Source organism: Pseudorasbora parva, chromosome 24 (genome assembly GCF_024679245.1).
Source record: "Pseudorasbora parva isolate DD20220531a chromosome 24, ASM2467924v1, whole genome shotgun sequence".
NCBI lineage: Eukaryota > Metazoa > Chordata > Actinopteri > Cypriniformes > Gobionidae > Pseudorasbora > Pseudorasbora parva.
This window is the reverse complement of record NC_090195.1, coordinates 28,361,151-28,372,419: the sequence shown is the minus strand read 5'-3', so window position 1 is coordinate 28,372,419 and position 11,269 is coordinate 28,361,151. Positions and strand designations below refer to the sequence as shown.

General features: G+C 38.1%; 1 protein-coding gene across 4 annotated transcripts in view; it reads right to left on the bottom strand.

The window, feature by feature from the left end:
* Nucleotides 1–1,549: 1,549 nt before the first annotated feature.
* dpp6a (dipeptidyl-peptidase 6a) overlaps nucleotides 1,550–11,269 on the bottom strand; it is a 673,440-nt gene continuing 663,720 nt past the window's right edge. For all 4 annotated transcript variants that reach the window (XM_067435535.1, XM_067435538.1, XM_067435537.1 and 1 more), the window contains 4 exons: nucleotides 9,053–9,111; nucleotides 8,897–8,969; nucleotides 8,741–8,814; nucleotides 1,550–3,804 (listed from right to left, as the gene is read on the bottom strand). In XM_067435535.1, the coding sequence (XP_067291636.1) occupies nucleotides 3,655–3,804; nucleotides 8,741–8,814; nucleotides 8,897–8,969; nucleotides 9,053–9,111 (356 nt within the window). In that variant the 3' untranslated portion in view covers nucleotides 1,550–3,654. The remainder of the gene's footprint in view (nucleotides 3,805–8,740; nucleotides 8,815–8,896; nucleotides 8,970–9,052; nucleotides 9,112–11,269) is intronic.

The following is an 11,269-nucleotide window of genomic DNA, read 5'->3' as shown; positions in this document are numbered from 1 at the left end:
GACTGGCTTTAGATTTTTTTAAACTACTGTAAGGATTTTTTATGTTTTAAATGCTATTACAGTAATGAACATATGACATGTTTTTGGAGAGTATATAATGTAATAATTTTCTCAATGTAAAAATTATTACATTATGAACATTTTATTACAATAGTAATGTAATACTTATTAAATTATGTGTAGTTTTTACATTATGTGCAGTTATTACATTATGAGTTGCTACAATTACAATTACCCCATAATTAACTCAGACTCAAGTCATCCTAGGTGTATATGACATTCTTCTTTCAGACGAATACAATCAGTAAAAAAATTTCCTGGCTAATCCAAGCTTTATGGCAAGGATAACCCAAAATTTGAAGACCAAAAAAGTGCATCCATCCATTATAAAAGTAATCCGCACGGTTAATAAAGACCTTCTAAAGCAAATCAATGGGTTTTTGTAAGGGAAATATAAATATGAAGTAAAATATCTTCCAGTGGTCTGCCTTATGTATTCAACTTATGGAGAGAAAAAAAAGAAAAAGTAAACTGGCACGATAATGACATCGGACTTTAAGTGTTTTGAACGGCGAGAGGCGTTACACTTTCTGCATAAGTTGAATACAGAAGGTGGTCTGTATTCCAAAAAAAAAAAAAAAAAAAAAAAACATTTTGTTGAATATTCTTTTACAGGCCAAACTAAATGATTGAGGTCTTTACAAGAAACTGAACAGGTAATAATGCTGTAAATAATGTTCAGTGTCTTGAACAGACTGATTTTTTAGGCTTTTATAAGAGTCGCCAGGAGCCACAATAATTCATTTTGTTTTGCCTGTGTGTGTGTGTGTGTGTGTGTGTGTGTAATATATATATATATATATATATATATATATATATATATATATATATATATATATATATATATATATATATATATATATATATTACTCTGAGTAACAGTAGCCATTGACTTGCCTTATATTTTTATTTCTGGGTGAACTATCCCTTTAAGTATTGAAATACAAATAAACAAACTGACAAGTCAAAAAAAAAAAAAAAATCCCTCTTGAAGGGATAGTTCACATCATTTACTCAACCCCATGTTGCTCCAGGCCTGTATGACTTTCTTTCTTCTATCAATCACTAAAGATATTTTGAGAAATGTATAGGTGTATTTTCCTCTCAATGCTGTGCAAGTTAATGATTACCAAAACAGTTTGCTCTACAAACATCCTATCTTTTTTATATTCTGCAGAAGAAAGCTATACAGCTTAGAACGATATGAAAGTAAGTAAATGATGACATTTTATTTTGGGAACCCTTTAACATCAAAACGTCGACAGAAACAGATAACGTTTCTTGATGTTCAACACTGAATCCAGCACAGGCAAAAATGTTGATCTGCTGATTGGTTTTATTTAGACTGTTTATGACATTTCCCAGATAAAAAAAAAAAAGAAAAAAAAAAAAACACCTACTATTTACATAACCTCAGTGATCCTCGTCTCAAGGTCATGCGTGTAAATGCACTCATTCACTTAAATCACAAGAAAGCAGGACATCAACATTGAAGGCTTTCAGTTTATTTTGGTTACTTACATATTCATCCTCTTTTCTCCAAGTGAGGAAAACAAATCGTAACAAAGGTGATGATAAAACAGTTTGTAATCTGAGATGCCACAAAATGACTGATCTTGCTGAGTCAGTAAACAGCAATCCCATCATACTCTTGGTCCCATGTGACTTTTTTCTTTGCACATTTCAGTTCGCAGTAACCGTGACCTCCGCCGCTCTGCTCGACACAGGAGAACAAAATACCTTCAAATGCTATATGTACAAGAAACACTCAGATATTCAGAGACTTAAATGATATTTGAGTAACATTTATACATCAAGCAGACAAGACTGAGATCTCACTCACAAAACTACCGGAAATGAAGTTGGAACATTCAAACCGTCAAAAATACTATGCAGATATTTGACCGTTTTTAAAAAATAGCTCGACATGCACTGTGAATGCATCAAGATTAAACATGAACATTTCATCCACACTAAATAAAAGTTTGTCCTCAAGAGCTTTAGTTACAACCAGTAACTGTTTGCATACAGTACTGTGCAAAACGGATGCCATACGTGACTTAAATAATATAAATGCCACCAACTGGATTGAGTTAGCTGCTGCTGTAATGTGAAACATTTGCACAATACTGTATTTAATAAGTGTTAAAGGGACAGATATCCTGTTGTCATTCAGTCGACTCTTATTGCAAACCTATATGAAGTTTCCATTCAATTCCATGCATTGATGAACAGCATGAGCATTCTGCTAAACATCTCTTGAAAGTCATACAGGTTTGGAACGACACGAAGGTCGAGTCAATGTCATAATTTTCATTTTTGAGTGAACTATCCCTTTAACACAAACATGTTTCCTACCCTACTTAATATACTTTGTATGTACAGATTGGTTTTGGCCATGAATCAACAAATTTTCCACAAAGTCTGTAAACCCTTAGAGGGGCTTTAGTTTAATACTGAGGTAATGTTGAAATCATACATTTTAATTTCATGCTCCATTACTCGATTCTTAAAGTGGACGGAAAAGCGCTATTAGCAGGATGCGAGCGAGTTTGTTTTGTTGACGGTAAAACAACACTGGCTCACACATGTGCGAGTGAAAATAACACAATCATCGTAATGTTATTACAGTCAATAACGTGTTTCTCGATGGCGACGTAATGCGAGCGTTTTAGATACAGGATTTTAGTCAATCAAACGTAAGCCTTGAATGACTGGTGATATTCACAAGGAGGTTCTTCGAACGGGATCGTTCGCCCCCGTAATAAGGCACAGTGACTAACTCAACATAGAGTGCTTTCTCCAGCACTGACAGACCATCACTTCAAGGAAACGCACGCTGAGAAGTGGGATCAGCAGTCTTGTACAACTGTCATGATCTGTGAGAATAATGAGGATCGTTTTTGCTCCCCTTCTGCTTGATGAAGTTTCCGTAATGAATAAACACCATCTAAATACACACTTTATGCTACAAGATTTCCAAGACTCAGACACGCTTGAACACTGAAAACTAGTTTTATCGATATCCAAGAGGATGTTTTTCATGTGCGACTTTACATTGCAACACCAGACATGAGCACAATTGGACATGAGAAGACCTTTTTGAACCACAAATGACACATTCTCCTGACAACAACCCCCTTTTGCCCAAAACACCAAATATCTATTTGAATCAAACACTGAATGACCCCTCAGTCTTGCTGTTTCAACTCCTTTGAGTCTCGCAGCTCTCTGGGATTCGAAGGCCAATGTGCTTGGCGGTCAGTTAATATCGCAGCATCTCATCCGTCAACGTGATGGACAGACCAGAGACTCCTAACACCTTCAGAAGCTCATAACTGGCCTGCCGGGGAGAGCGAGACGATGTGGCGCCAGCCAGATGCCACGCCGCGCCGCACGGCCGCGGTCTGTCGAGGGTTGATGGATAGTGAGGAGCACCTGAAGGGGAGCGGAGGCAGGAACACGAGGCAGGGCGGTCTCAGAGTCAGCATGCTACACTGGGAGGGAACTGAAAACTGGAGGGTTCAAAACTGGGTTGCATATTATGCGGCAAAAGGAGCTGGCTTTGTGCTTGGACATCATGGAACAGGTGGACTAACCCTCCTCTTCGCTTTCCTCCTCTAGCGCCTCCTCGAACACTTGGTCGGGGAGCCGGAAACACTCCTCGAAGAAGTTGACCAGCGACTGACTGAGGTGCTGCCGCGTTACCTCGCTGTGAATGAAGTGTCCTTCGTCTGGGTAGATCTAACAAAGGACACAACGACAAGGTTATGAGCTCAATATTACACAACTCTGAATACCAAAGTCAGAGTTTGGTAAAATCTATAGTATCTATGATTTATTTGATTTACTATTTGTGAAAATAATCTTTTTGCATTTATTTCAGGTAGTTCCAGGGATCTCAATCATCTTTCTTTTTTATACCAAGGTCTTGGAAATGTTTTTAACACTTGCCTTTATGTTTGATTGCTGCTTCTCTTAAACCCTGTAAAGCCTGATATATGACACAACAGTCAGAAAACCCTTTTTAATGGAACCGTTTGTTAAACCTTTAGACAAAATCCATTAGGCTTTTATGGCTCATATAGTGTGACATAGTGAGAATAAGGAGCTCATACTCAATGAGGAACAAACACCTCACTTTTATTCAGAGGCCTAAATGAGAAAAAAATATGCAATCTGGTGCAGTTGCTGATCGATTCAGCATATGCTTAGCTCAAAAAGTAAACTGAAATTCTGACAGTTTATAATCTAAACAATGAGATTTATTGACAGTATAGCAGTTACACTTTATTTTAAGGTGTCATTGTTACAGTGTAATTATATATTTAAGTACTGAGTAATATTAATTAACAGTATGTACTTACTATAGTTAGGGTAGGATTTGGCTAAGGGTTAGCTGCATTTAATTATGCATAATTTACTATTATTAGTATGGTAAGTACATGTAATATAACAAGGAAACTGTAGAATAGTGTTACCCACACTGAAAAAAGTATGTTGGATTTACATGATTTAATTGTGTACATCAGTCCCACATGAATCAATTAAGTTAAACAAACATAACTTGTTCATGTAACTTCAACACATTTTAAGTGACGCAATTATGTCACGTATCACATTCAATTTCATATATATTAATTCATCCACTTAAATTTAATTTACTTTAATGTTACACAACTGAATTATAATACTGCACTAGCTAGTTGAAAAAGTATTAGTTGTAAAACTAATTAGTTGTATTAGTCCACAGCCTAAGCAAATGCTCTACTCTTCTCCACAAAAGATAAGTGGGTAACCCACTGTGATTTAAATTGTTCTAATAATTCCAACATAATTGAATATTGAACTCAATCAAGTCTCCCTTTCTCATCTTGCTCAAAAATACATAAAATTACAGTTTTACATATAAAATAACAACATTTACTCTCTCTTGATTCAGCCATATGCAAAGCATGCTGGGAACTAACAAGCCCCGCCCAGTTTCAGATAATGCAACACGAATCATTCATGTCACACAACACAAACGGATTAAGTAATCTTCAATTTGATTTATATTTAAGTGGATGGGATTGAACACAATCAAATTAAGTTGGGGTAAAATGTATCGCAATTGTGTTGTTTTAGCTCATTTTAATGAAAGGAAATGTGTGTAAAATTGTGGCCAAAACTGGTACTGCAATCACTATCCCCCTGACTCGAGGTTGCCAGATTGGCTGCAGGAGCGTTTGTAGCTGCAGCTGTGGTAACTAGAGCAGAGCTGGCAACCCAGATGCCCAAACACTAGTCACTTCATGATTGGTAGATAGGTGGAGGGCGGAGCTTTAGGCCAAAACACAACATGACAACATCAACAACAGTTGAGGGCTGCAACAACAACTTTTAAATGACAATATCCTGGCCGGACTACTGTTGTCAGTGATATAAGTATTTGAAATTAACACGATTTCTTAATGTCTGGTGACATATTAGGGTCATTTTATGATTAATTTAAATACTTTTTTTTTTTCAGTGCAGACTACTTACATAAAACACATATAAAATCTGTTGTAGTTTTGTTATCTCCCAATAACAATCTTAGACGATATACATAAATGCAAAACGTATAATCCAATGCAATACAATGATGATTGAGAGATGCAGATAAACTGCGTTGCAAATGCATACTGAACCATGGGTTTGAACCAAACAACCAAACGAAGGTCCAGATTTACTAAACAGGGCAAAAGTGTGAGAGTGCAATTAAAACAAAAAAACTAATGGGAGTGTAAAGTTCTGTGTGTGATATACTGACTTTGCACAAATTAAAGATCACAGACGCAGCCAGATCATTTCCATAATGACCAACACAATCTACCAAGAGCAGCGCAAATTAGCTTCTGGTTTTAGACATGCTTTTTGGGGTTGTAAATAATGGTGCAAACACACGTAAACTGACCTGAAGTGCAAACCTTAGTAAATCACCTTGGCATGATTCATTTAAATTCTCTTTTCCGACTGAAAGGAAACTCCTACAAATGCATATGTAATAAGTTCAGCCGCAAAAATAAACGTCCACACCTTTTCAGCGCTAATTTTTCACTGTGTGTCTTTAGTAAATAAATATAATAATAATAATTTGTTACATTTATATAGCGCTTTTCTGGGCACTCAAAGCGCTTTACATATAGGGGAAGGAATCTCCTCAACCACCACCAATGTACAGCATCCACCTAGATGACGCGACAGCAGCCATATTGCATCAGAACGTCCAGCTGATTGGTGGAGAGGAGAGAGTGATGAAACCAATCATTATATGGGGATGATTAGGAGGTTATGATGGACAGAGGCCAATGGGCAAATTTGGCCAGGATGCCGGGGTTACACTCTACTCTTTTTCCGAAGGACATCCTGGGATTTTTGATGACCACAGAGAGTCAGGACCTCATCTCATCCGAAGGACGGTGCTCTTTGACAGTATAGTGTCCCCATCAATATACTGGGGTGTTAGGACCCACACAGACCACAGGGTGAGCGCCCCCTGCTGGCCTCACTAACACCTCTACCTAGGCTGCCTAGTTTTCCCAGGAGGTCTCCCATCCAGGTACTGGCCAGGCTCAGCCCTGCTTAGCTTCAGTTGGAAACCAGTCTTGGGCTACAGGGTGATATGACCGACAGTATTTTTGTAATGCCAAAAGAGGGTTTGCGCTGGTGCAAGCTGTTAGTAAATCTGGTCCCAAAGTGTGAAAACTGAGCAACATCCAGAAACGTCTACTGCAAGGATACACACTTTATTTTGAGTGTGTGTGGTGGCCCTGACTCTACGTAATAGATCATAAATTGAGAAGAACAGCTTGACACAGTGACGATCACACACGCCCTGATAAATATCTGCCCTAATTAATTCTACAGTCATACACCAGCCAGCAATTAATAGCAAATCTATTAGGGAGCAGAAAGCAAAGAGGAAATCTCCTAGTGTGGGAATATAATGGGATTATTCAGCATGTTAGCGCGTGGCTCATGAGAGTGGCCTGTATAATCTGTTTAAATGAGCTGCATGTATTGAGTGTGTCTAATCCCTCTGCTGGCAGCAGTGCTGGATGATACAGGGCTCAGCATCTCCAGTCATCCCGGAACTCACACACCTTTGGCGAACATCACCACAAATGATGCAGGTTGTACAGTCGGCTTCCAGATGTGAAAACCCCATTAATTTACTCCACAGAGAAGTTTATTTTTAACAATAGTGTATATATATATATATATATATATATATATATATATATATATATATATATATATATATATATATATATATATATATATATATATATATATGTATATATATATGTTTATGACAGTCCTTTCATTGGCTCTGAGGATGTTGTATGATGATAGGCTTCCGAACAAACCACAAATGTGTTTTCAAAGTCATTGTAGAAAAATTCGAATTGCAGAATATCCAGTGAAGTACTACAATACCCATAATCCTGAAGAGAAATCCACCAATTAGAGAAGTCTCTGAGCCACAAAATCCCATAAAGCATTGTGAGTGATTTGATTTGATTAAATAAAGCAATAAGCCCCCAAAAGCTGTGGTTTACAGTTAATTTGTAACAGCTAAGGGGCGTTGTTAGGCACAACACAGAACCAACTGTTATGAATTCTGTTCAAATCCACCACGGCTTCACAGTGTTTATTGCTTTTATAAAGTGATTACCACACAATACAAATATTAAAGACAAAATATATGTATCAATGCAACTTTCTAAGTAAAATCACTAAAAGCCTTCCTCCGCCTGAAAAAATTGTCCCTGACTGTGAACAGTAACTAGCCTAGAAATCTAGACGCACCCTAGCAGCAGCAAATCTAATCTGCCCGCAAGTGTCGTCTAAGAACTCTCAATACCCATCTGAGCTGTATTCCCCTAACTCTTGCCAGACCAATCACATCGTGTATAGAGTCAGCGGGCGGGGCCATAATGACGACGGCCGAGTTGCGTTTGCGTGCTTCTAGTAAACACAGAAACTGGCGAACGACGGCGATTTTTCGAATCAGCTTTGACCGCGACTCTGGAAGACTTGGAGTTAAGCTTTTCTCTGAGAAAAGAACAAAGAACGGCACTGAAGTCATTCTTAAAAAGGGAAGATGTGTCCGGGGATTTGCCAAGCTCCGTTTCACCTTCGTTGCTCTGGTTGGTTGTAGCGCTATCCTATCGTGTGCAGAGGGAGTTTGAAAGAAAACCGTTTATCCCGCCCCTCGGATTGAGCCCTGCCAATGGTGAGTTTCCAGACCAAACATCTTGATGAGGGTCTGGCTTATCAGGCTAAACAGCAACCACTGATCTATATAAATGTTTTCTGTATAGATCAGTGACAGCAAAAGAAATTACATTATTACAACATTAGATTACACTCTTATCTATACATTATTTATTTATAACAATGCATTTCACAGAAATTGTGTGCGGAAATTAAAATATTTAAAAAAAAATATAGGTAATTGTCACCTTGCCCTAATATGGTCAGATGGTCGCAAATGGTCTATTTGCAAAAGTTTAAATATTTCAACACACCCAAAGCTGAAATTGTATCTGACAATTCTGTATATGCATACCTCGGTCTGTGGAAACGTGGCTTTAGCCCCTGGTGTGAACTTTATATCCTTAAGAACATAGAAACCAAGTATGACTCTTACCTGCAGAGTGTAGTTTGCTCTCTCGCTGATTAGCCTGGAGATGAATTTGGCTGTGTGTTGAAAATGAACTTTTTCTAAAAGGTAAATGAAATGCGTGTCAGTTGACAGTATTCTATCTCTTACAAAGATATTTTAAGAATTGGAAAAAAAAGGTACCATCTGCTGTTGGATGAATGATTAAAAACTTTTTATCGACGAACTGGGATGCTCTGTATGCAAGGTTGGCCATCTGTGGAAATATTAATGAGCACACTATAAGTGTTGTCAGTAATGGTGAATACATAATTCAGATTATAATTCAAGCAAATGTACCTCATATGCTCTCCGATCTGGCTTGGGAGGGCCCAGATATCTCTCTGAGAAAGCTGAAGCTGAAAGCAGGAAATAAGAACAGTATCAGTCAACAGTGACATTTGTCACTGGCAGAATTCATATCCGAGCATTTCCTTTGATAAAAATCACTGCACAGCCATTTCACAATACACGCTGATGCGCCTGGTGAGTTATGAGCCGATTTCTGTGCGGTTGCCGCTGCGAGATGTGAGGTATTGTTTATGATGAACACACACATGCTCCATTTTTCATCTCTCTGTTCCTCTAGAGTTCTTGGAGTGCTTCAGTCCTTCTACAGGCCCTGCTCTCAGAATACTGATGGGATCCACTGACACGCACTGGCAGGAAGCTGCAGGAACGGATGATGATTTGGACACGAACAGTTCGCATTTTTTAGCCTGTGCTATTTTAATTGTTGGTTCAGTCATCTTACATTACAACATTTTTCAGCATCTTGGACATATTTCAAGATACATAAAGTAAAAAAATAGTTACCGCAGTGCATCAATGTTTTACAACAACAGACTAATCAGAAGAAGCTATGGGAGGGACAAGCATTTTAATGATATGTCCCATTCCTGAGAGCACACATATTTTGGAAGGCTATATTTTTTAGGGTATTTTATCATCTGAGATACTTTTGTAAAATGCTCCTTGCTGGACATTAAAGTTGTTTTGATTTAGAATGCATGCAAATCTGTCATTCGTACAAAATAAGATCAAATAATTTTAATATTAGCCAGAAAGCCTAAAATCGCAAAATTGACAGAAGCATGAAAAAAGTATTTTTACCTGTAGTGTCTCACCTTAAACATTTGATTATGAAAAATATATTTTTTGTACCATTTCACCGTTTTGAATTGTTTCTTGTCTCATCCCTTTATGTTCAGAATTACATAAATCACGCAGTTCTTGCTGTATCTTGCTGTGTGTTTTAAACATACTGTATTATGTACATTCACTCTAATTCATATACCTATTGTAATATAGTTCAAGTTTAAATACAATAAATAAATAAATAACTGAGGAGACGAGGACGTTTGTAAGTGTTTTGAACTGAGTAAGATTACTATAGATGGTGGTCTGCCGGAGGCTAGATATTTTACTTTATAAAGTTTGTAAATATGGATATTTTTTTTTCCACAAATGCATCGCTTCGCTTCAGAAGTATTTATTAACCCCCCGGTGCCATGTGGATTACTTTTATAATGGATGGATGCACTTTTTGGGGCATCAAATTTTAGGCTCCCATTCACTGCCATTATAAAGCTTGGATAAGCCAGGTCATTAGGGGCCAAGCCCTGAAGGTGCTTATGAACCTATTATAATTGATGGCATTCTTCTTCTTATTATTCTTCCGCTCTTGAGTCTATGGCAGCCCATAGAACCACTTGCGGGAAAGTTACCACACAGCCATACAGCTAGAGGATCTTCCCAACTGTCACTAAATTCTGAGGGTGCTTTCACACCTGCCTCATTTAGTTCGGTTGAATCGTACTAGAGTTCGTTTCCCTCTTTGGTGCGGTTCGTTTGGTCAGGTCTGAAAGCAGCAATCGCACTCAGGTGCGCACCAAAAGCGGACCAAACAAGCGTACCGAGACCTCCTTGAAGAGGTGGTCTCGGTACGATTTCAAACGAACTCTGGAGCGGTTTGTTTGTGGTGAGAACGTGATCCGACCTCGAACAGAACCAACTGCAAAAGTACTGATCATTTTTGGACTGAACCAGCTGCCGTAGTTAGCTGTGCTGACATTGTGTGCATGATATTATTACCTGATAGATCGTTGGCAATATTTTCGGAAGATGGAAGCATGTCAAGAGTTAATAATTAATGCACGCCTCCTCTTGAAGTGACGTGCTCGCCGTCTGCAGTGCATTAGAACGTTGTTTTCATGTCGCATCCGCGCTTCATTATAGAAATGTTTTGTTTGCATACTGTGGTACATACACACAGTGTAGTAGATTATGGCCAGGGACAAAACTGGCCCGCGCAGTCGTCTCTCCATAGTGTTATTATAGTTTGCTGGCTTTGCCTCTTCTGTTGGAATTTTCCCAATGAAGTCATTCTTCAATTTTACAATGTATAATTGTTTGCCCTTGGTTCGGACCAAATGAACCGAACTAGAGATGTGAAAGCACCCTGAGTCTCTAACTCAGGGGTCTCCAACCTTTTTTCATTTGAGAGCTACTTTTTAA